This window comes from Melospiza georgiana, chromosome 4 (assembly GCF_028018845.1).
Source record: "Melospiza georgiana isolate bMelGeo1 chromosome 4, bMelGeo1.pri, whole genome shotgun sequence".
Taxonomy (NCBI): Eukaryota; Metazoa; Chordata; class Aves; order Passeriformes; family Passerellidae; genus Melospiza; species Melospiza georgiana.
Window position 1 is genome coordinate 28,142,991 of NC_080433.1, and position 26,152 is coordinate 28,169,142.

The 26,152-nt window shown below is 37.7% G+C and overlaps 1 protein-coding gene across 1 annotated transcript in view; it reads left to right on the forward strand.

Moving 5' to 3' along the window:
• The window catches only part of POLR3B (RNA polymerase III subunit B), a 71,640-nt gene that overhangs the window by 16,888 nt on the left and 28,600 nt on the right, over positions 1–26,152 (forward strand). The window contains exons 11-19 of the mRNA XM_058022122.1: positions 1,272–1,388; positions 1,879–2,013; positions 7,597–7,758; positions 10,954–11,154; positions 12,180–12,342; positions 14,259–14,412; positions 15,688–15,762; positions 16,531–16,629; positions 20,174–20,301. Coding sequence (XP_057878105.1) covers positions 1,272–1,388; positions 1,879–2,013; positions 7,597–7,758; positions 10,954–11,154; positions 12,180–12,342; positions 14,259–14,412; positions 15,688–15,762; positions 16,531–16,629; positions 20,174–20,301 — 1,234 coding nt within the window. The remainder of the gene's footprint in view (positions 1–1,271; positions 1,389–1,878; positions 2,014–7,596; positions 7,759–10,953; positions 11,155–12,179; positions 12,343–14,258; positions 14,413–15,687; positions 15,763–16,530; positions 16,630–20,173; positions 20,302–26,152) is intronic.

Sequence of the window (26,152 nt, forward strand, 5' to 3'; positions counted from 1 at the left end):
ACCCTGTATATAAAAAAATAGCAATGTCCATAAAATTAGGGGGGTTTGTTGAAGATATTTTTAAAAGAGAATTACAAGCCCCATTTTGCTGAAGCCCTGTTGATGTGGCTGTGACCATTTAATCATGAGTAGATGGTCTTCTGTTTTAGTCTCCTAAAGTATGAAGCCTGTGTAGCAGCTACCCTCTGTCCTGCTAAAGACTCAGCAGAATTCTCTTAGCTCATGCACCTTTTTTAGTTAGCCAGAACATGGGCCATTTTCCTGGGAGCAAATGGGTATATATATTAATCTGCTAGAAGAAGCTTTTGAAGATTAATCTTATTTCTGCTATTTCATTGTAAATTTGTCAAACCATTCCATGTGTGATGTTTAATGTTTTAAAGTGAACATCTTTCCGGTTTTCATATTTGGGGGCTTTTGAGGGTTCCAGTTAGCTTGAAGAGCTCCTAATTCAGAGTCAGATGAGTAAGTGAGCTGGAGCAACACAGAGGAATGTGAAGTATTCAGAAAGTTAGAAAAGCAGACAGAAATACAGAAGTTATTCTGTGCAAGAAATGTCAAATGAAGTTAATAGAGAGATGGCTCTTTGTGGAAGAGTGTAACAGATGGAAAAAATAATCTGTCATTTAGTGGAGAGGGTGCCTCTTTCACATAGCTTCATGACTTCCAGGCAGAAACTTCCTGTGTGGGCTTGGATAGCTTCTTGACTCATCTAACTAGGAATTCTGCAGATTGATTGACAGCTGGTAGGAGAGATAGAATTCACTGCAAGGCACTCCTGGAGACAGACACAGATGCAATACAGTAGCTTTTGGGGATATTAAAGAGAGAGGTTTAATGGTTTAATATCTGGATGAAATTTAGCAAGTAAACAAAAGAACTGAAGGTGAAAAGTCTAATTAAATAAACTGGATATTTTTGGAACTTATAGAATCTTTTTTTCTACATCTCTGCCATATCCTTTCTTTTAGTATCATAGTAATCATGAATTTCCACTTTCCATTCCAAATGTTAACCAACCTGTGACAAACACATTGCATGCATAGTCAATTGTGTCAATTTTCAGGAATTTTTTTGTTAGTTAAGTTTTGGTTGTAAATTAGTATCACTTACATCTTCGTTATTTTGCAGTTTGTTTGATGTTGAGGTTTGTATCATCCATTGGTGGTGAGATTGCACTGGTTGAGGAATGCACACTTAACTTGACGTGTGTTTGTGTTTATATAGGTTGCAGTTCTGATATTGACTCAGGTTAATTCCTCACTTCACAGGCCTTGAAGTACATTGGAAACAAAGTACGAAGGCAAAGGATGTGGGGAGGCCCAAAGAAAACAAAGATGGAAGAAGCCCGAGAGCTGCTGGCATCAACCATTCTGACCCATGTGCTCGTATGTAACATTCTGGGAGTTTTTTAAACAGGAGTAAGCTTGTATGGTTATTTATGGTGCGAGCTTTGTTGGCAGGGAAAAATGTCTTTGATGGCTTTGTAGCTGAGATAAAGTAAATCATGCTCAAAATAAAGGGGAAGACTTGGATTGAGTCAAAAGAAATCTTTGTGAAATGCTGTACCATTGAACTAATCAAACTATGCAATTTTTCTACATAGCCAGACAGTATCAGGTGTGAATTCAGGACTTTCATCTTTCATAACCTATATGTTTATTCTGATTTACTTTCATTTGCTATCTGTTTCAAAATCACTAGCATTTATTTTTTGCATTTTAAAAGAAAGTAAAGCACTGAATCCCTTTTGTAACTCAGTCAGCCCAGATTACCAGTGATTTAAATGGATGTATTTGTCTGAATAAGAACTAAGGAGCTGATCCTGAAGCGTTGATGTGTGTTTGTTTTGTTTAGTTTTTTAAATTTTTTTTTCAGGTGAAGGAATTCAATTTTCGTGCCAAGTGCATATATACAGCAGTGATGGTACGGAGAGTAATTTTGGCTCAAGGAGAAAATAAAGTAGATGACAGAGACTATTATGGAAATAAACGTTTGGAGCTGGCAGGGCAGGTGAGTTTTTACTTCAGAGCCAAGTGTTTCAGGGTTTTGTTACTGTCTCCTCTTAAAAGATGCAGAATAAGGAATAAAGAGTGTCCCTGTCTTCTCAACTGAAGCATTTCCCCTCTCATTTTATTTTTGTTGGCTTTTCTGTGTTGACTCATAGATCTGCTTTCATGATTGAGACTAATACATTGTATCTTCACTTTTGTATTGCCTGTTTATACCAGATGAAAGGACAGAGCAGTGCAAATAGAGCATCAGTCCTAGTTTTGGCATAGCCCTGCTAGTGTTGAGAAGGCAGCAGTAAGAGCCATTCCCCAGTCCTCCCGTCTAAGCAGCTGGGTAAGGGAATAAACTGGACAAAGGAGGTGCCTGCATGTCATGTCCAGGCTGTCCCATTGTGGAGAACCCAGCTTGTGTACCAGCTCAGAGAACAGCCACTCAAGCCTCCTGTAATTTGGTGCCCATAAGATTGCTCATTTGTTGTCAGCTGCCTCTCTGGCCTGTAGCGTGGCATGAGTTAACAAAATATTCAGAGTTAACTTGTGCAGCTCATGGAAGTGGATTTGTGGAGTTCTCTGCTTGAAGAATTTTGGCACTGGAGGCAGAAGCAGTATCCAAGGGCTGTAAAGGAGGGAATGGTTTGAGGTGTCTGGCATCATCTTTTTGCAGAGAGGGTGGCAGTTCACCACTCAAACTGCATTTTCCTAATGCTGGAGGAATTTGTCTGTCAGGAAAAGGTACTGCTTAGCTAATGTGTCATGTATTTTTCCTTGCCATGTGTGCTTATTTGGTTAAACAGTTTATATTAGGATTAGACTTCTTTGCTGTGCTAAGTACTAATGCAAGTTGGCATTTTAGTAGTTGGTATCACCTGTGGTTATTGATCATGCATCAGAAATTCAGATAAGTACACAAAATGCACTTATTTCTGGATTGCAGAAACTGCATCTCTGCTGCTCATGACGTTTGTATTGGGATTTCTCTTTCTGCACACATAACAATATTTTTTCATTTTTGTTCCTATCCAGTGGAAATTCTCATTTTATTACGCTTTTTACGATTTATGCTTGCATATTGTCTCCTACTCCTCCTTTCCACCCTGCCCTGCCGTCTGTGCCCATATGCAAGCACACACCGTGCAGTTATTTTAGAGTAAAAACCACATGCTTTGCTTCCTAGTTTTTGGAAGAAACTAAGATGGCACTCTTGAACACATTCAAAGCACAAATGCAATGAAAAAATGCAACTTCTTAGGATAAGAAAATTCTTTCTTGAAATTAATGTCTTTACTGTTCATCAAATTTTTGCACCAGTGCTGAGGCAGAAAATGTTTCTAAAGTGTAAGGAGTAGTTAATTACCATTAGTGCACCATTTCAGTGGAATAAATATTTTAAGCTGTGATGTGTTTCTTGGGTTTCTGCTGTAACCACTGTAGTTCAATATGATTGTAATCAGTAAATTAGTTGTTGCTTTGGCATCAGATTGTTCTTATTTAACTGGATCAAAGGAGTAGTTTGTTTTTTCCTAATACTTTTAGAAGCAGAAAGTAGAGCAGGTAAAGAATTTTCTACAAGCTGTAAGAAAAAGCCCTCTGCTCACTCAGATGTTAACAACCAAAGTTGTTTTAAATTATGTGGGAAAAGGTTTTAAATGTAGAGGATCATCACAACAAAGCCAATGCATATTTTTCTCTATATCAAGAAGACCTATTGGGGAGTGGGGAGGGTATTAACACTTGATTAAGGATAGTTCTTTCTCTCTTGTGGTAAATGCTCATTTCAAGCTGAGTGGTTTAATTTCCCTCTGCTGTTTTTTTGGTGAAATACTAATTTTGTTAGATTGCAGACTAAATAGCATCAAGTTTTGACAGTTTCTAGATGTTTGTGTTTCGCTAAAGTTTGTGTGGATAAAATGGCTGTTGGTGGTTTGTTTTGGTTTTGTTTTTTTTTTTTTTTTTATGCCAGCATGTTCCTGGAATAAAAATCCTGTTGATTTAAAATCTGAATAAATTATAAAAAAAGAAAAGATTCCCATGCGAGGAGAGAAACACAGCGGTCTAAACAGTGTAAAGACATAAATGGCATTGTGTTTATAAAAATGTGTGAAAACAATAGCTGCTAATTTCACACCCCATGGGACAAGAGAGTACGAAATGTGCTTTAGCTTTAGATAACAGAGTTGTATCCACTAGCCAAGCTGGTTTACAGAGCTTTCTCTTAGTCTGTCTGCCACTAGAGGCTCGGTAGGCCAGGTGCCAGCTGAGGTGTTAGCAAAGCCTACCGATTTCAGGCTTAATCTTTTCACCTACCTTTTCTCTTCCCTTAATGTGTTCATTATTTGCTAAGCATTACTCTGTTCTTTGTCCTCTTTTTTTTTTTTTTTTGTTTCTAATGCAGCTTGCTTTGTATGTGTGAGATATGGAACAGCACCAAAATCCGGCACCCTGGAAAGCAAGGGATTTCTACCCTGTGACAAAAGAATCCTGCCTTGACTTCAGAGATTGCCTAATCCCAGCTGTTCTGATAATATAATTAAGGCTGCCTAATGTCTTTAATTTTGCAACCAGTTTGTGTGAAAGGGAGAATTTGGCACTCCAAAGGCTTAAACGCTAAATAGCAATCTCAAGACGCCTAATTAGAATTCTCTGACATTAAGCTAATTGCTGAAACTGTATTTCAGCAGCTTAACTTCTTTATTAATTTTTCTTAGGATTTTCAATGAAAATCAATTGGTGAGCTGTCGGTATTTTTTTTCCTTACATATAATTTGCTCTTTAGTGCTCCTCTCTGAAGAAAGCTGAAAGGCCCTGGACTAACTATGAAATCCATTGAATATTATCAGTGGCATTCCATCCTTCTTCTTTAATCTCTTGCTCTTGACCTAAATAATGTGGTTATTGTGAAATTCTTCTTTGCCAGATAGTCAGAGCTCTTAGAGAGTGTGTGAGTGAAATTAGCAAAGTATGAGGCTTTCCAGACTGGCAAGTAGTAAGAATTTGGTGTACTTGGGGTGTAACTGACTTTATTAGTTATAGGAGAGGAAGGGTGATGTGGCTTTGTAATCCCCATGACATACGGAATGACAAGATTCTTGCAGTTTTTTGATCAAGAAATCAAATATGAAAACATATTCTGAGTAATTTTTTCAAGTGTTTAGTTAAATGTTTCAGTCCTGCTGGAACCTGTTTAGATCAAATGTTTACTGTAGTTAATTTCAAGAGTTTAGTTCTTATTTAACAAGAGTATCAGCCATCTTAAAATGACACCTTTCCTCCTCTTACTTTTTCTCTACTTCTGAAGCTCTTCCCTCATAATCTTATTTTTGGTAACTCCAGTGTATTATCCTTCCTAATACAATGCTTCATAAAAGCTTTTATTTCCGGTAGAAATCTAATTTAAATTAACTGTTACATCACAGGTGAGTTGCAGGTGACTGGATTTCTTGTGACAGGGGTGAGAGAGTAACATTTTGCAACTGTTAATGGTATTACAAACTTCAGGAAGGAAAAGAGGCTCTACAGCACCTTCCTCTCATTCCAAGGTCAGATCTAAACAACCTGTCTGTCCAGAGTGGCAATAGGATTCCCTTTTTTCACGGGGTTAAACACGCTGTGTGTGTTGTCACCAGCTTTACAGTGTCATTGGCCAAATGCTTTGGTCAGCCTAGCTGGAGCATGTAGGTAGAGGAAAGGAAATAAAAACTAGTGGCCCATCCTAGGGAGAGAAGAGTGAGCGTGGTTTACTTTCTTGTTTCCGGAAAGTAAGGAGAGGTGGGGACTATGTCTCATGGAGACAGGTAAAATACAGTTTCATTCTGCATACACAATAATTACTCCAGAATGTCCTAGCTTGTGATGGATGAACACAGCTTGTTCTAACTGGGTGCTTTGTACACTGCGAGCTACCATTCCTGGCACTGAGAGCAGTTGCATTTTTGGTTCTTCTGACACTTGGAGCTGTTGTGGACTCAGGTCCCAGGACAGGAATGCCATGCTTTTGAGTTTACACTGCTTGCTTGCAAAGCTAATTGTTGTGAGTACTCAAAATGTATCATGAGGTGCAGATTTAAGTGTTTTGGAAAACTGCTGCTGTTGCAAGGAGAGGCTGAGCAAACTGCAGAAGCAAAGCAGATTGGAGAGCAAAAAATGTCAGATCACAACTTTGGCAGCCTTTTCCTTTTATGGCTAGTTTAAGAAGTAATTAATATACAGGAAATAATTGTGTTAAAATGCCACACTTTTGAAAGATTCTGTTGCTGGGTTCATTTTAGGTTGATTGTTTAGGTTTTTTTTCCTATTCATCTGAGATATGTAGCTTTACTGCCTAAACTGTAGACTTTTTGGGTTGTTGATTTGTCTTTTTTAAGAGGGACATATGAAGAGTATTGCACTTTCCAGATAGTAGCAGTTCTATAAAACAGTGACAGATGTTGAACATCCACAGGTGAACTCTCTGTGGGGTGTAATTAGTTTTCCACAGATTGTGATTGGCAGAAGGTAGCAGGATAAAAGTCTGTATGAGTAAGGAAGCTGCCTGTGAAACCTGAGATATGTATTAGAGTAAAAACCAGTCTTGCCTCCAAATTTTGTGTGTAATTCAGGGTATTAAATCCTTAAAAGTGTTTCTAACTTTAGGGAGGAAGTAAATTAGCTGGATTGTATTTGTCCTGGTTCAGGGCAAATTTTGGAGACACTCCCCCAAAGGGGCTTCTCTAGGTAAGCAGATTCAATCGGCCCCTCCTCCCAACCAGTCCGGGAGAAAATACCTCCTTAGAGAAAAGTGGAGAAAAATCTGTTTATTAAACAATAAAACCTAAACAATGTTAAACAAAAAAACACCTTGCTGCTCCAAAAGAGATGACAAACTCAGAAAGTCCCTCCCCGGGTTGAAGCTCAGCTCACTTAGGAGGCTCTTATCGGTCCCTCCAGTGCTGGAAATAGCACAGGCCAGGCCCAACCCAGTGGGCCACAGGTGTGAGCTGCCGTGCTCTTCTGGGTGTTCAGTCCAAAGCAGGTTTAAACAGGTCCAAAGAAAAGGGAAAAAGGGAAAAACCACAGTCCAGGGAACGTCTTTGCCTCAGCTACCTAAACTAACTAAAAGCAAAGGAGAGCTCTGTCCTGCTGTCTGTCCATCCACAGACAACACAGTCCAGGAGCACGAATGTGAAGGAGTGAGTGCAGTGTCTGAAAACAGACTGCACACTTCTTCTCTCCCCCTTCACTCTCTGGAACAAGTCCTAAAGTGCAATACTTATTATTCAGCATAAACAGAACAAGACAATTGGGGATAAAAGCATCATATAGTCAACCTAGGACAGTAATGTAGCAGGATAGCGTAGAGAAGTATGGCTGTGCTAAAATATTGTGAAGGAAAGATTAAAGCAAAGCAAAAGGGGATAAGTGCATGAACTTAGACCATTCTAGTTAATTTCTATTAAAAGTTCTCTAATACTGTAAAAAGGCAAAAACTTGTGGTAAAACTATCATTTGTGAAACAGAAAAGTTACATTTTAACTGACAAGTAGTCTCTTTCCTCATTTCCTAGACTTGAAGAAGTATAATTTTTCCCTTAACCATTTTGTATTTCCAGCTTCTTTCTCTTCTGTTTGAAGATTTGTTCAAAAAATTTAATTCTGAGCTGAAAAAGATTGCTGACCAGGTGATCCCCAAGCAGCGTGCTGCTCAGTTTGATGTCGTGAAGCACATGCGGCAGGACCAGATCTCCAATGGCATGGTTAATGCCATATCCACAGTAAGTACTTCTGTTCTGATTCTAGGATGCAGAGCTTTTCCACCGTAATTAATGATGGAAATGTGTACATTTATTTTTGATGAATCTGAAAAGCAGATTTATTTAATGATTTTTATAGGTTAAAATTGGAAAACTCTGTCAGGGGAAGGGCATTTGGAATTCACTGAAGAATCAGTAATCATCAAGCATTTTTTATTGCAAATGGATGTTTTACTTTTTGAGAAGGAATAGTAGAAGCAGGCAAATCTATAATAGTGATCATGGTTGTATTTATCCAGCTGTCTTCTAGATTCTACTTTACTATGTAGTTTTTTATTATCTGGATTTAGCTGGGGTCAGGTTACATCATTTGTACAAAAGATTTTTGAAAAACAGCAGGAAAACATCATGAGCATGAGGAAAAAAAATCCCCTCAACCTCAATTTTGAGGTCTTTGAGGGCAGTGCCTTTTTATTTTGAAGTTGATGAAATGAACAAATTTGCAGCATAGAAGTTTGTACTTCTCTGCTAGTGGTACTGATCTATTTAACAGGGAAATCTGCTGCATGCCATAATATTAAAAAACCCTGATAATTACCCTTTAAATATTTGCCTTGGATTTTAGCCTGTTTCTGTCTTCTGCTGGAACAGATCCTTTCCTTCATGCCAGTGGACAAGAACAATAATAGCTACTAACTTTGTCTTTCACCTCAGATATCTACAAGAGCAATTTGTGAAATTGCTCCTGAAATCCAGCTAGTAGCTTGTAAAAGACTTTGAAATGCATGATTTTTAAAAGAAATTAGATTAGACTTAAGTATTTTAGGAGCTGGTAAAAATTGTGGAACCTGATTTTTATTCTTTGGTACTCTTGAGAGGGCTTTTCTGCCTAGTATGAAACTGAGGTTTTTCTTTGGTTCCTGTAGACAAATTAATTCCACATATTACATTCAAAACCACCAACAGTCTGTAACTTACAAATCCAAGTGTTAAAGCTTATCACTGTTTAATTTTATGAGTGCCCCAAATGTAGTTAAATCTCCACAGTGCACATAACCAAAACAATTGTCAGATTTGTTTTTCTAAATGCTAGTGTTTTCTTCTAGCTTGTGCCAGTTTTTCCATTTGGACTGACAGAGATAAATCTGCAAGTATTCAGTCCATATTCAGTAAAGTCTTGTTCTTCCTGTGTCTTTGGACTTTTTTTTACTGCCACATAAGCAGTTAAACACCATCTGCTCTTAAGCATTGAAAAATAATTTCTCAGGAACAATGCCCAGTGCACACCATTCAAGAGATTAAGCAAATACCATAAAAATGATTCTTGGAAATTACAATCTCCAATCTCACCAGAATGCTTCAATAATAGTCTCAAAGAGCATGAAATAACGGAGCAGATTCAAAATTACACCAGTAGCATGCAAAAGAATTCATAGCCCTACTGCATCAGCTGTACAGTGGTGCTCAGTGATGTTTGCTACAGGTCCTCTCCTTACCCTGAAAAACCCCAGAAGAGAAGGTAGGGCAGGCAGTAGTGCCACAAGCCTGATGGGCAGTTCAGCATCTGAAGAATCACCTGATGCCACTGAGGGGGCAACTTCCCATTCATAAGAGTTCTCAACAGGATGTTCTCAATGGGAGTGGTCTCACAACTGCCCTGGCCTCTTTTGATTTTCTTTTTTGTGGACAACTTTTGAAGGATCCACTCTGTCCCTTCTAAAGCCCAAAGAATATTTTAGATAATGTCTTCAGGCAGCATTTTTACTTCCCTTTTTCCCAGTCTTTCTGATTTTAGACTCTTCTGGGTAGCAAAGGAGAAACCTCATATTCATTTAGCCTACAGATGCAATACTTTCTAGTGTGAAGAAAAACTACTGGCTTATTGTATTCTTCCACTTACACTTCCATAACTCTCAGTCTTTACAGAACGAAATGGTCAGTGAGTCAACCATTCCCAAAAATGCTGAACAAATGAACAGGTTTCATTTGACTGACTTGCCATTGGGCATGATGTCTTCCCACTTGCTTTTACAAATTTGAGACTATTTGATAGTCTCTGGTAGAAGACTGGAGACTATCAAAATAACAAAACCATTCTTATGAATGGTGTTTTCTTCTGTTGATCACTGAAGGGGATTGTGCTGTTAAAAGTGGAAATAAAAAACCCAAGCAAATCACCCTATAAAAGGGTTTTGGTGTAGTACAGCAAGGAAGCTTCAAGTTATTTGTTAATATTGGTGAGCTGAGTTTGCCAAAAAGGGTTCAAGAATTAGCAGAAGGCAGTCCTTGGGAAAATGTTGTCTTTGGACTGAACAGTAACATGGTGCCTGTGGTAAATAGTATTTCAGACAGAAACTTGCTGTATCTACTGACTCTGGTGCTGAGAACTGGATATGGAGTAAATGTCACAAAGGCAAAACTTTTAACACCAAATCTCAAGATTGCAGTAGAGTTTATTACATCTTGCATGGAAGCATATTTGTGTCTTAGAACATGCTCTGAACTCCTTTGTTGTGATTAAAACCACAAGTGAGAGTGCCTGTGACAGTACTGAAACACAAAACCTCTGAGATGTTCATGTACCTTAAATTTCATATGTGGTGTAATCCAAACAGAAGTTGGGAGGACCTGCTCCACACACACTCACACACTTTCTCTGGGAAGACATATGAATGAGTCTTTTTCCTCTGGATTCCAAAAACAAAAGGCTTCAAAGAAGTACAGAGGGCTTTGATGTCGGACTTCTCCAGCATAAATGTCTGTGTTTCCTACAAAACAAATCATGAAAAAGACAAAACTGAAAGCTTGTGGGATCTATTGTAAAAGTGTTATATCACTCCAAAGACCTTTTTTCCTTTCTTAAATAGTAAAAAGAACAAATCTATAAATCAAAACCAAAATAATTTAATTTAGCTAAATTTGAGTATTAATTTACCTGTGATGGACAGGTGAAAAAGACTTCATGTGATGGAATAAGTAATAGCAAAAGTACCCTCGCATCTGAAAGAGCAGTCCTTTTGTTTCAACTTCTCTTTAATGCCTAATACAGATATGCTATAACTAGGAGGTTATAGACAGATAGGTAGTTAGAAATTTGATTAATATAAACGGGCAACATTTGTTTTACAAAGCTCCTCAGATGTCATTCTGTTTAGACTCTGGAAAAAGTCAAGGACAAACTGCACAATTATTTTTAACATTAATTTTATTCTACAGGGAAATTGGTCTCTAAAGAGATTCAAGATGGACCGCCAAGGCGTGACACAGGTCTTGTCCCGCTTGTCTTACATATCTGCTCTGGGAATGATGACCAGGATCTCTTCTCAGTTTGAAAAGACAAGGAAAGTGAGTGGTCCTCGATCGCTACAGCCATCTCAGTGGGGGATGCTCTGCCCTTCTGACACTCCTGAAGGAGAGGTGAGGAATTTCTATTTTGCTTTCTGGGTTTCTTGTCCTGACAAATGGAGACACTGTTTAATTTGAAGTAGGTAGTCCTCCATCAGAGGAATAATTCTGATGAAGTATCTGCAGAGATAAATTATCCTCAGCCGGATAACACAACTTGTGTGACATCTTACATCCTACCTGTTGACATCCTGGTCCTCCTTACTATATTGTCTTTTATTCTCCTGCATAGACTGTCTGGAAACAGTTCTGAAATCATTTGGCTACATGAGAATGACATGAACAAGTCCCATTTTTGCAGTGGAACTACTTGTTCTCTTTTGGTGAGAGCAGAAAGAGAAGAGTCCTAAACCCCTCTCCCTTTGTTCTGTAATAAACATTCTGTTTTCAAGTTGCAGCATCAACCTGCAGTGTTTCTGGAAACATGTACCAGTATTTCTTTAGCGGTCAGCTTGAGGAAAAAAACCATCTTTGTACATATTTCAGTCAAGGAATTGATTCTGACAGTCTTGTTTTATTTGGCTTTCCATTTCTTTCTTTTTTTATTTTTCTGAATAGAAGATACTCTGAGGGGAGGAACTCTGAACTTTCTGAATAAGTCAATATAAGCTAGTCTTACTAGGCAGCTGAAATAAAGTTACACTGTATAAGATACTTTTTCATTTGAAGATGCTAAAGTTTGTGCTAGAACATACAGGATACATGAAAAATTGATCAATGGACTGATCTTGTATTTCCATTATGCTGCTGAGTAGCTGAGGAGTGAAACATAGGGTGGTTAACTTAAAATCTGTTTCAGTGCCTGTATTTTTTACTGGCTTGCAAATGCTAAAGCATTACATTTCAGTGTGATACAGAAAATTCTACTTATTTTTTCCTCCATAACTTCAGAGTAATTAATTTAATTTCTTTCACTTTGTCATCTTTCTGTTTTTGTCAAGCATAAGTACAGTTTGGAGAGAAAAATGCAAGTATGGTATTAACACAGAGAAAGAGAAGAGATAAAATTAGTGGGTTTTGATTTTGTTTTTTCCTAGGCCTGTGGTTTGGTCAAAAACCTTGCCCTCATGACTCACATTACTACGGATATGGAAGATGGCCCAATTATTAAATTAGCCAGTAATCTTGGAGTAGAAGATGTCAACTTGCTCTGTGGTGAAGAACTTTCATACCCAAATGTGTTCCTGGTTTTCCTTAATGGTATGTTACTTTTCACCAGTCTTGACTTTGATTTGTTACTGATGGAGAGTTAGGCTTCAGAAACCCTCCAGTAGTTCTTGGATCACAGTCAACAGCAGATGCTGCTTTCCACGTGCAAATAATTTCCTCTGTAAATATTTTGATAGTGTTGGGCAAAGTAGATGGGCCAGATGATGGCACTTAGTTTTGTCAAGTTGTGTCATCAGAACTCTACAGATGTGTGTAGCTGGGAAATAGAAGCTTTCTCAAATTTCAGCCCTGTTTTTAAGCCCACTTGAATAAATAGGCACAAAAATATGTACATTTAATCTAGGGGTTTGTTTATTTGTTTTTTAGATATTGGCCAAAGGAGGTTCCATTCATAAAGTACTTTTAGAATTAGTTCACAAATTCAGATCTTCCTTTACAGAAAGCATTTTGTTTTCTGTAATCTTTATATGTTTTATATATATTCGTGCATTTTAAAGAGCCTTTAAAAACAGAAAGGAAACATCTGAATATTATTTTTGAAGTTTAGCAATGCTGTTCTCTTTAAAAATACTTTTGAAGGGGCATCTTGCTTTGTGTGTGATGAGAAAAACTAGACCATGGAAAACAGGCCTGTCTTGTTAAAGAGATGTTTTGGTACATGTGCTTTGCATCTGCACATTCATATTTCTTTTAGAACTGATCTTCTAGCATTTCTAAACCAACAGGTACTATGGTATCAGATTTCAAAATACTTACATTTAAAAACTGTAGCTGAGATTTCAAATTAGCCTTTTGTCAGTAGCATCCACTTCCAGGGACAAGTGTGTAATGTTTGTCACCATGAGTAAGTTCTCCATTTACCCTTGAATTAAACAGTGGTTGTTCTTCAACCCTGCCTTTTCCTGGTAACATAAAAGCAATACTTGACCAAACTATGTTCTTTTGCTCTGCTTTTCTCTAGCAGTGTGTTAAAGATAAGGTTCAGTGAAACCACATGCACTCTCTTCTGTCTTGTGGTCCAAAGGGGAGTGCAGAGTCAAAATATTAGACTCTTCCTTGACAAGCACAGTTTGGAGTACAGAACAAGATAGTCTGTTCCCAGATGTAGATAAACTAGTACTAAGTGGGACAAGCCAAGTTACTGTTCAATCCACTGATTTGGGGTTCCATAAAAAATTCAAACTTGTGGATAGCTGACTTGATCCTGATTTAAACTTATGACTTAAGAAGGTAGATACTGTGTTAAGTACAAATTCTTAAAGCTGTAAAGACCCTTCTGTTGTGTTATAAACTCCCTAAACTGTCATCCTTTGTCTTCTCCTTTAAAGTTTTTAAAATGTAAGCATAGATGTTTATTTTATATGATAAGATTGCTTTGGTCAGGTGACTCTTTAAATGAATTTTACTCTTTTGTTTGCTCCTCATGCATCAGAATATTTAAGTATGAGCCCTGCTAAGATAGCTGAGTTGAGCTAAGTACCTAAAAGAGAAATTCTAGTGCTGTTGTGAGTGATCAAATACATCAGAATATCAGGACTTCAAAATTTCTGACAAGGCAGCAGGGCTGTTCCTTAGTCTGTTTTTGGAAACCGTGAATCCATTTCAGTATAGGTAAAGTTGCAGGCTTGAGAATTGTTATGTTGTGTACCAACTGCTTAATGGGCACCTGAGCAAAAACATACTAGAAGAAAGCTGGAAGAACCACACCATTTGGTTTCTTGGGCTGTTTGGAAGCATACAGGTAGATGACTTGTGAAATTCTGACAATTTTGAATTGAGAGGTAAAAAGAGCTGGTTCCTATTCATGTTAGAGAAGGCGTATTTTACAACAACTTATTATTGACAAGAAGCAGAAGTAATTCTGTGCATGCCGCACATGATCAGAATTTGTAAATATTTTTGGATGTGCAAAGGATGCATCAGGTATTTATTCTCTCTCTGACCAGGTAACATCCTAGGTGTCATCCGTGATCACCAGAAATTAGTCAACACCTTTCGGATCTTGCGTCGAGCAGGTTATATCAATGAATTTGTTTCCATCTCCACAAATCTGTCTGACAGATGTGTCTACATTTCCTCTGATGGAGGGAGATTGTGCAGGTAAACTTCTCATCAGAATCACCTCACTACTGAACTGGCTATAAATTTTTATGGACTGGGCTAAGACTTTCACAGGAACAGTTTTAAGCAAATTCAGTAAGACTTGAGGATCTCTTTTCTCCTTAAATAAGCCCTCATTCAAAATAGGCAGAGGTTGGAAGAGACAGAATGGGTTAATGAATATATACATATTTTAGCATTGACTGGCTGTGTGCATATTCTGTGCTCACTTCAGCAAAGCAGCAGTCACAACTACTGGTGGCATTCTACTTGGTTCACTAATTGCATCTCAGAGCATGTTGAATGCAGTTTGAGGCTTGTCAGAGGCTCCAAAATAGTAAATGCACAAACCGTCAATTAATCATACCTGGTCAAGAGGTCCTGAGTGGGGCCATATTCAGTGGCAGAGAAATCAGTTTTCCAGTCAGGGCTAATATGTGTCATTTGGGAAATGGCAGTAAAGCTGACCATTTTTAAAATAAAAGCAAGGGATGTGCATGTGGATTTGCAGGGCTTTACCAAGTTTGCTTTGTGGCACCCCTCACCCTGTAATTGTTCAGATATCCCTATTAACCATTTAAAAGTGCTTATTAGTCTTCTAACAGTTATTTAGACTTCAGAGGTGACTCCACAAGTATCTTGTAGCTATTTGCTGCTCTTTATAAAAGCACTTGTCCACATAGCAACAGCCCTCGACATTGCCTTCTTGCATGCCATCCTTTGTGTCAGTGTTTTTGTGTGGTAGGGAAGCCTTCAGAGATCCATGTGCTACTGAAATTTATGGATTCATCAGAGATTACCCACAGTAAATGCCTGTACTTTACAGCGTGTAGGCAATTGCAAAATGCAGCATTACATGTGGACACTTGAGCACAAACTGTGAACTTAGTGTTCCGTAAAACCCACAGTACTAAATGCTGTTCTTAGCTTTGTAGTTTGGGAAATCTCAAATCTTTTAAAGCCATCATCAAAATCTGTAGGTAAAACTTACAAAATTTTAGTTGAATGATTTAAAGGGGAAAAAAATGGCTTTCACCTCAAAATTTAAGTCTTGATTTCTCTATTACACATTTTAAGTTATATCAAACTAATGTCTGAATAGTTATGGATTTTATTTATGTGGTTTTATCAGTTAAAGGCCGATAAATTTAAAGAACAGTTTATAGAATAGGTTGTGCATAGGCAGGATTCTTACTGTTAGAATAAATTAAGTTACCTGCCTAAGTATTTGCTATAACCATCTTCTTTCTTTTTATTTTTTTTTTTTAATTTCAGGCCTTACATAATTGTCAAGAAGCAAAAACCTGCAGTTACAAACAAGCATATGGAAGAACTGGCTCAGGGCTACAGGTACACAATTCAAGTAGGCCATATTGATCTTCACCAAGTAAATACTGTGTGGAGATACTTCAGTCAGTCGGTATTTCACAGTCTTAGGGTTAGCTAATTAGAGAAGTCTGCTCTCCTGTATAAATTCATAATCTTTGTGCTGGAGGTTTTCTGTTTAAAGTCAAATTAGGGCTGGTGTTCTTACTTTGTTACTGCTGTGAGATTTGGTGAGTATACAGAATAAATACATCTTAGCCTCATCTTTCTGCAAGTGGAAGGTTTGAGGCAGTCAAACCTTTCCATCATCCTCCTGATTGAAAAATCACACACCTCACAGGAGTATCCAACATAACCACCCTAAACTGGGCACATTCAGAGTTTTTGAAAGTCCTTGCAAATTCTTACTTAATGTATTTTTTTTTTTTAAACACTAATACAAAGGCACTTAAATTTAGGTCTAATTAAATTCCACAAATCACAAAAATGTACGTGATTATCCTTATATTTGCCTGGATATACAGTGATGATGAGTACATACAGGACGATTCTATGTAGTTGTTCAAGTAAGTAACATTCATCTGTCAGACTGTGATGCAGTGAATAGGCAACAGGATTAATTAAAAAAACCACATTTTTCTTCAATGTGTAATACGCACAGAACTCTACATGTAGAAGTATTTATCTCGTTTAGCTTTACATATTACATTCCTTTAATATATGTACTAAATATTTTAAATTTATAGAAATATAAGATCAGTACTTCCAGTGTAATTTTTAATTTATCTGTAGGAATTTTGAAGACTTCTTGCATGAAGGCCTCGTCGAATATTTGGATGTGAATGAAGAAAATGACTGTAACATTGCCCTGTATGAAAATACAATCAATAAGTATGTATCCATTCAGTAACTGGTACGGGAAAAACTTTTATAGGGTAACTCTCTGAAATGCAGATATATAAATAATGTTGCTGTTTTCACATGTACACACTGCTCCCTTGATAATGGTTGAAACTACTCCAGGTGAAAGGTAAAGAGAGAAATCTGTCTGCACGCATCCTAAATTATCCATTGGAAGTTACAAAAAGTGGTTCAGATTTTGAGAGAGCTGTTTCTGCTACTAATTCTCAAAAATATTAAATACTTGAAGGTATATCCTTTCTTTCTCTGGATGTGGCTCTTTGTTCTGCTCATTGGGCTGCTCATCATAAATAATCTTATCCAATAGGTATCCAGAAGGCAAATGGTTCCACATGTTATTTGATTATCTTAGCATATCATGATTGTTTGGAAATTTCTTTTCTGGCCGTAAAGGGACCCTAGACACCCACCTTACATTAAGTGAAATGCTGGAATGAGACCTTCCCTTTGACTTTTGGATGTACAATAGGCCCCAATAAAAATGTCAGCATCATTCTGTGTATTCTTTACCACACATCTTAAAACCAGTTTTGATATGTGATTTTAATTCAGAGAGATTTCCAGATCTGTTATGTTTTCCACATATTTGAAGCACCTCCTGCAATTTTTTTTACTGTTGTCTTCTGGCTGTGATTTAAGAGCCCACATTAAAGGAAGGATTCTTTTAAATTTTTAAGTCCTCCTATCTTTTTAATGGTTTTAACAGGTTTTTAATGTTTCTCTGACAATATCCTGTAAACTGAAGCCTGAATATGAAATGCTAGACGTTATCTCTGTGAATGTTTGATGAGTAGATTTATGCAGAAAATTCTTTTTCTAAATGATCTGTCCTGGTCAAGTACTCCTGCAAGCTAATAGAAATACATCATTGATTTCAGTGGAGCTGGGTGAGCTCTTCAATTATCTTTAACCTTTGCTAAATGTAATGCATTAACTCTGCTAATTTACTTGCCTTGCTCCTACCCAGGCTTTTGAAGACTTTATCACTTTAAGAGATTACTCTTGCATGTTCTTGACTGAGTTCTATATACATGAGCAAAGAAGACTGCACACAGTTGCTGTCATTTGTGCTGAAATTAAATAACTTCCACAAAGCACCAGAGCTGAAAATTTAAGTTACAGGACAACTGACTCAGAAAGGTTAATGGGAATGTATCACATGAAATCGTTGTTTAGTCTAAAAGTGGAGGAGAAAGTGGACTTCCAGTGGACCAGTGTGAGGAAAGGACTCCTCAGCAACTCCCAGGAAGCTCAGAAGATTCTTGTATTGTCCATCAATTGTTTTGAGTTTGACTTCAATGCTAACAGTGGCTAACTGTGCCATAAGTATCTGAGCTTGCATCGTATGAGCACTTTGCTCCTTGTGTTAGGTGATGATACTCCCTACATCCTGAATAGCTGAATTGAGTACCCCCTTTCCCCAGATGACCATCCTGCATTTTAAATGGTGTGACCATGTTGGTACGGTTTGTTCTGGTAATGCCATTGATACAACCCACTATCTGAAGTATCCTAGTAGCATTCCTGCTTTTGTAACATAGGCTTCTTTTAGCTACAGTATCCTCTCTTTATCTTTCCAATCCAATTAGAGGGGTTTTCGTTGGAGTATTTGACTCTAATGCATTCCATTTCTTCCTTACACATTTGTAACTCTGCTTTTTGAACTCATGAGGTTGCCTTTCCTTTCTTGGGCCTGATTCTGGCAGTGGCATTTTTGACCTGCAGAAATTGGACTGCCCTGTAAAGTCTGAATGTCTCCCTTAGCTCTCTGGAATACTTCATCAAGTAGTAGGATCATCTTTGGTTGAAATAGGATTGACCTCACTGGAAGAAGACATCTGTTGAATACCCTATATGCAAATGTGTATCTATTTCCATGCACTTGTATCCTGTGGAGAAATTTGCAAACTTCACTATCAATAAGTGTCAAGCTTCTGGTTTTATTGTTTGAAAAGCGTTTGAAAAAGTTCTGTGAAGTTCTGCAGAATGGGGAAACAGTCTCTGCTTCCAGTTTGCTTCTGGCTCTTGAAACCATTTCGCAATTACTTGACTGCAGTTGGAATTCTCCCATTAGTATTTTCTTATGATAGGCTTTAGATAACATAGCTACTTTTTATCAAGTGGAGAAAAAACAGTGGCTGTTCTCTGGCCAGCAGGTGATTTTTAGGTTATTCAGTTGTATTTGTGATTTATAAAGATTTCTAGGACTGATAAGTAGTTTCATTGGCTTAATCCTCAGGATTTCCAGGTCTATTTTTTTCAGCTTTCAGATTTCATTATTCTTCCAGTAGTACATATATTGTTTATCTATAAAGTTACTGCTGCACTTGTCTTCAGTTTCTATGTGCTTGTGCGTAATTCCTTAGCCTTTTTTAGCTTACAATGCTTGGCTGTCTTTTGAGTGTTGCTATAATAGACTTCTCTGTCACTTCCTTGGCAAGATCCTGAAGTCAAGTAATCAAATTAATTTATTTAAATAATTACAAAGTCTTCCAAAAGACTTCCAAGAGAAGTCAAACATTAAAGATGAGATTTTGAGAATGCATTGGGTTTAGATGTCTGGGAGAAGCAATGTGTGCATAAACCCAAGGCCTATAATAGATCCAGGACATGAAAGATAGGCTTTGACTAGGTTTAGTTATAATCATCTGTATTTTGTAATTCCTCACATCCTAATTACATATCTTGATTTAAATTCATGTCTGCTCCAGCCAAGCTTTATTGTACACTTCATTCTTAGTTATTAGTCTCTCCACTTGCATCCCAATGCATGCTATGATTTGTCTTTGCTGAGCATAGACTTTCTCTTCTGAAGCTCATGCCAGATAAAAGAAATTGTCTCTCTGTCTTTACTCCTTTTCTCTATCTTTTTACTTCTCATCAGTACTGCCTTTTTACAACATAATCATTTCCAAAATATTTGCAGATCTTTTCAAATAGTGTTGTATTATATCATGTACCTATGGCAGTGAATCTGGTTTGGAGACAGATGTTTTCTCCTTAACTGATATAGCTGACCTTGGAAAACTAAAACAGTTTTTTTAATACCTGAATCTGTTGTGCTCTTCCTTCTTCCATCTCCCCAGTGGATTTCTGGATCTCTGAGATTAGTAATTTGATGCGAAGGGCTCACTCTCATTATATGAGAAGACATTCCTTAAGGCATTTTGGGTCTTACTGTATAAACTGATGGTTTATTGTTTTACTGAGCTCCCTCAGGTTGTCATTATCTGGAGGCTTTTCCTCCGTTATGGAATTTCATAAACCCTGATTTATTTCTCCTTCATTTCTTTTCATGTGGAAACACTTATAACCAAAAGAAAGTTGTTGGGTTTTTGTAATAAAAATAAAAATAAAAATCCTGTAGTGAATCTGTGTTTTGAGGTTTACATTTGGCTTACATTCTCCTGAACAGAATTGAATATGAAGTGTTATGAGATAATGCTAAATTAAATGAATTCCACTGAAGTTGTTTGTTCACAAGCCTGCCATAATTGGTACTCTTTCTTTTAAGAGATACAACCCATTTGGAGATTGAGCCTTTCACGCTTCTGGGTGTCTGTGCTGGGCTGATTCCATATCCTCACCACAACCAGTCCCCAAGAAACACTTACCAGTGCGCCATGGGGAAACAAGCAATGGGTAAGACTTCACTTTTTATTCGTCTTTGAAGTGTTACGTATTTTTGAAGTTATGTAGCAAAAGTGACAAACAAAAATTCTTTTTTTCCTGATTCACATAAAGGCTTTGCTGGGAAAAGTAAAAGAGCACCTCTTTAGCTTTGAGGACAAAAAAGAGTTTACCTCTGAAACTTGGAAAGATTAATGTGAGAAAAGTATCAGTTTGTTTTACTTAATGAAGACTATATTTGCAATTCTTAACACTTAAAAGAAAATTTTAATGAACTGGGACACTTCTGTGTTTTCTATTGTGTTTTATTGGAAATTATCATGACCTTCAAGTTTTCAGCATATCTGCAGGATTGGCAGAGTGGGGTTTTCTTCTCTTTATGCTGCAATGTGCTGTGGGTTTCCAGACAAAAAAGAGTTAAAAATTGTTCTCACAAAGAGAGACAGAGCACAGATTGAGGAGCATTTCTTTGACTGGTTGAGTAAATGGCCGAAAAATAAATATATCAATAGTTAACATTGACATCAGAGAATAAGAAGACTCAAGTGTGAAAGAGTTCTTAATAATTTGAACACTTTTCCACAGCCATAGTTTAGATATTTTTGCTGTTTTGGATGAAGAGGGTGAGCACTGAAACAAAATTAATTTTCTGATTATTTATTATTTAATTTGACAGTGTCATATCTGGTCATTAAAACCCAAATGTTTTGTAAATTTGCTGGTGGAGGTAATTAACAGCAGTTAAGTTCTCATCCTTTCTTTAATACTCAGTGAAATCAGCATTACAGTGTCCAAGTCTATGGCCTGTGATCAAGGCAGAGGAGCCTGAGCAGTCATGCATCAATTCAGGCAGCTGCATTCAGACTGGTGCTCTACAGGCTGGTTTCGTGGCTTGTATTGATGGCTTGATTGCAAGCTGGGAGCTACAGTAGCACAGCACTGTTTCATGAAGGAACTGCCACTTCAGTTAGGTTTACTAAACCATGTATTTTGTGCTGTGTGTTCAAAGCTTAAACACTACGTCTTTTGTGAGACTTCTCCAGCAGAATTAATAGCAAAGTAACTGCCTTATGCTGAAACATTATGTCGAGCACATGAAAACTGAAAATAGCAAGATGCATGTTCTCTATTTAAATTTAAAAAAAAGAAGGTGGGTGGGTGGAAAGAGGAGCAATGCAATCTTTTTTCCTTACAGTTCTCCCCCATCCCATTATCTTTTCCCCACCCCTGAGTCTCTATTTTATGACTATTAGTCTCAGAAGGTTTGGTAAGTTACCACACACAGTTAAGCAGGATCAGTGTGTACAGAAAGCCAATTCAGTATCTGTGGAGTTCTTTTGTAGTTTTCTGTGTGAAGGTTTTTTTCCCCGTTTTGTTTTGAGTGTCATTTGCAATTCATTGTCTGTGTTTTCTGAGGTTGGTGTATTCAGCTGCTTTGACCCTAGGTCTTGCACATTTAGCTCCTTGGATACAATCCTCTGACGTTCCTGCTGACGCTAGGAACACAAAAGCCATTGAATATCTTGAGCAATAAAAAAAGCCTTTGTTTCAGTTTATTATGACAAAACACCTGACTCAAAGAATAAGCAGCTAGATAAAAGTAAATTTTACAAGTTGGCAGATTACTTGAGCTTTATTTTGCTCTGTCTGAAGTACCTGCAAACAGCAGAAGCTTTTTGTAATAACTGCTTTAAAAAGCCACCATAAGTGACAAGATGTAGGGGCAGAGATGATTTTTCTCTACCCTTACTGATCAGATGAGACCTAGAGGGTATTCCTGAAACATTGCACATACTTTTTTCTGTTTATTTTTGTGAAGAGATGTGATGTAGTGTAGCTCCAAATTCCAACCTTTAAGTTACCATCCACCTTTATTGCTTTCTTTCTCCATAATGAAATTGCAGAGCAGCTCCTCATCCAACACTGCTATGGGGAAAGTCTCATGTCCAAGTCCTCCGTGTCACTCCTTGACTGTCAAAACCTGGAGCAGTGAAGGGAGCCCAGGGTTCAGACTGGGAAGGGAGAGCCTTGTACTTGTCAACACTGATCCACCCCCTCTGATCACATCACAGGGCTGTGCCAGCAGCTTTGGACAGTCTTTTCTTTTTGAAGTCTCTTTTTTAAGCAACATCAAGCTAAGGAAAGGTGTGAAAGCACAAGTAAGTGGAGAGTGGACATCAGATATTGGAATGAGGTCTGTAATAGAGAGTCCCTGACAAGTATTAGGTCCTGAAATAGTAATGTTTATTCTGGAGAGCATTACATGTCCTGAAATCTCCCTTTCACGGGTAGATGAGTTATCTTGGTAGAGGACTGCACTTAGTGACCAAACTGGATTTCAGTAAAATTAAATTGAAACAAAACCCCTCACTTTTGGTATAGATTATTTACCATATGTTGCAGGTTAAACTGTAAGACTGAGAGAAAGTTAGGTAGTAAATACAACAGCAGCTGCAAAGACCTCAGTTGAATGTTGACATTTCGGTGCAAGGTTAACGGTTGTAGCTTCAAATCTCAGAAGTACTTAAGATGAAAATACAAGAGTCTGTACTGTTTGCATTTAATCTGTGGGTAAAATAATACTTCAGAGGATCAAAGGCTTCTACAGTTAAGAAATAGTTCTAAACTGGACTTTTTAATTCCATTAAGACATGAAAACCTAATCAGTTTTACACATTGTACATCTGTGACTGTCTAAAAGCCTAATTTGAAGCATGAAAAAATACAGTTTTCCTGCCAGTAATCCTAAGTGATGGTGTGGGTACACAAAGCAAGCTGTACACTCACAGCACAACTGCGCCCTGCAGCTTCAACCCATATGACATAACAAGTCTTGACTAAGGAGAGGAGGATTTGGGTGTTGGTTATTACTGTGACCTCTGAAAGAAAAGGAAGTATTTGAGGGACAGACATAGGTGGGTGAGAGCTTTGTTGTAGAAGCTTATAATGAAGAAAAAACTTTAATATTGCAAAAAAAGCCTGCTACTGTATCATGGACTTTCTGCTTTGCTTCTGTGAAGTAGCAAAGCCCTTTATATACTGTTCTGCCTTGTACTGTAGCCAGCTGAATGTGTTAAAATTGAGTTGAGAAGATAAATATGCTTCAAGGAACTCAGTGCTGGGGAGTTTTGACAGTTATGAAAGTTCTTTGGTGGACTGAGAGCCAGAGTCCTCCCAAATTTTGTACAGCTAGCATAGGAGCACAGAATCTAAACAAACCTCAAAGCAAAACCAGCTGTTACTGGTCATCACAGCTGGATCTAGGAGCACTGTGGCCGCAGTTCTGTTCTGACACTGCTCTTTGAGGATTGTTTGTGCTCTATGACACGACCTCATTTTGACACCTCTCCTCTCCTTCGTAGTAGGCACAGAAGTGCTGATGCAGAAATGAGCTCCCCCCAACACATATTTTACCCATAATCTTTTTAACCCACTCCTTAATCTTTCTACTGTGAAAAGAGTATTTCTAACACTTAACATCCAGATCACCTAATGCATGTACTGTGACAATCTGTCTGAGCAGAGTCGGAGTCCCCTCCGCAAGGTTTATTGCAGCATTTAAAAACTTCCTCTCTTGCTTTGTGCTCATATAAAAGGACAGAAACATAGAAAATCCGTGGTGAAAACAGGGGAAATACAGAATTACAGCAGTTCTTTTCTTGACATGGGCAATAATAACCCTTTTGGCTCAAGTGGATTGATTTCTGTATCCTTGTTAATTTTGATTGTACAGTTTAATGTTGTTGGAAGTGATACACCAGAGAATTGGATTAATGCTTATTTTAGCTGGCTGTTTGTTCTGGTGAGTTCTCAAAACTTTCAGCATCAGAATAGCAATGCCTCATTTATGCTAAATATCAGTAGAAAGTGTTTTTGTAGTTATTATTTCACACTAAAGGATACGCAAATGACACTTAAAAAGAAAAAAAAAACTATCAGGAAATTGAAAAAAGAAGGGAAGAATGCACACGTGCATTCACAATATATCAAGTACTGAGAAAAGCAAGAAAATAATCTTTGTCATCTCCAGGTCAACCTTGTGTATTTTGCTTTAACCAGGGCTAATTACCAATGAAAAAAATTGGTTCTTGCTGGTGAGATAATTATAAATGTGAGTCATTGTGAGCAAGGTTTGTTATGGTGAACCTTAATTATACTTCACTTTTGCTTGGTTGTTTGGCTGGAGCAAACAAGGGCTCTGTTCTTTCAGAGGGAGAGCAGAAATAAAGCTAGTGACTTCCTTCATTTCAGCACCCACACAGAGGGCTCATCCCAGCACCCCAGTCTCTGAAGAGAGATGCTGCTTTATTTTAAATAAGCAGATTGTGGTTTCAGGCTGTGGTTTGTTAGCCCAGTTTAGAGAAAGGATTATTTGTATAACCATTAAATCCCAGGAATTAGGAATAATATTGCTGATACATGCCGTGGTTTTTGGCTAATTTATTTCATTTGTACTCTGGAGTAATTACTCTAACCAGTTTCTTTCCTGCTAGGATATCTGTCATTGACATGTATGTATATGTTTTCGATTTGATACAGCATTCATCTCCTGAAGAGTAGCCTGAATATAGTTTATTATTGAGGCTCAGAATCTCAGTAATATCAGTTGCTTCTGGCTCCCAGACAGTAGCAGTTCTGTTATCTGAACCGCTGATAAAAATGCCAGTTTTGAAATACATGAAACACCTGAAGAGAAATAATTTGTGCTACCTGAAATATGTTAAAGTGTCATCTGAAATCTTTGATATATAGGGACTTCCACAGATTGTTACTGGGATGTAAAGGACACCCTTAAGTGTAAAAGATAGGATGAAGTCTGAACCACCAGTTTTATCTTAGCGCCTTTAACCAGTGAACCAGTAGCGTGTAAGCATATCAGAGGAGAAAAAAAATGCAAGCAGTTTGAAAGATAAGTTTGGCATGACTTTCTCTTGGAAAGATTTCTCTCAGCATCAGGAAAATGTCCCTATCTGTGCAACATTTAAGCTGAGCTTCCCTACAACCTACCTTGAAAGCATACAAATTCTAGATGCAGAGGGGAATAATGGTCTAAACCTCTTATTTGGAAGTATATTTTCTGATCTGTATACTGGGAAAATCAGGGGAGTTGAGTCAAAAGTACAATGGGAACAAAGTCCAAGTGAAATCTCAGGGTATTTCAGTAATACTGGGGCCTTGCAGGGTGGGACTGCAAAGGTCTTCAGTCTTGAGGAATCCAGGCTTTACCAGCTTATGTCTTACTGGAGACAAAAAATACTGTTCGAAGATGATTTGTTGCGTTATACAAGAAAAGACAGAAAAACAACTGCTTTAAAGCAAGAGACAAGCCTGTCAACTCTGCCAGATTTTTCTTGTAATTTGAAAATTCTGTGCCTGTGTCATTGAATCTGCTTTCTAGAACCTGAGGAAGTCCAGGCCAGCTGTAACAGTTAATTTTCAGATGGTAGCTGTTGAGTTGTCTCTCTCTTCTTGTCCTTGAGAAGAGTAGACCTCTTGGGGTTTAGGAAGGTAAGTCTAGTGCCAAGCACAGGATAGGTCTTTGGAAATGCCTCGTTTTAGAGTTTGGTTTTCTAGACACTTCATGTAAATGGGAGTTGCAAGTAGATGCATGTAAAATGTGATGCTGACCTCCCCAGTGAGCAGGTTTGTGTTCACATGTGCTTCTTGGCCATGTGAAATCTTCCTTGTACACGGACTGCTTTGACCTTTCCAAGAATGCAGCTGGGCTCTGAAACTGCAGGACAAAATGGAAAGCTTTTGAAAGACTTACATCCTAAGGACAAAGTAGTGCAGAGTGTTTAGCACTTAAAACTTTAAAATTTTAACTTTTCAGACTGTAATTTCTTAATTGCTTAGAGACATA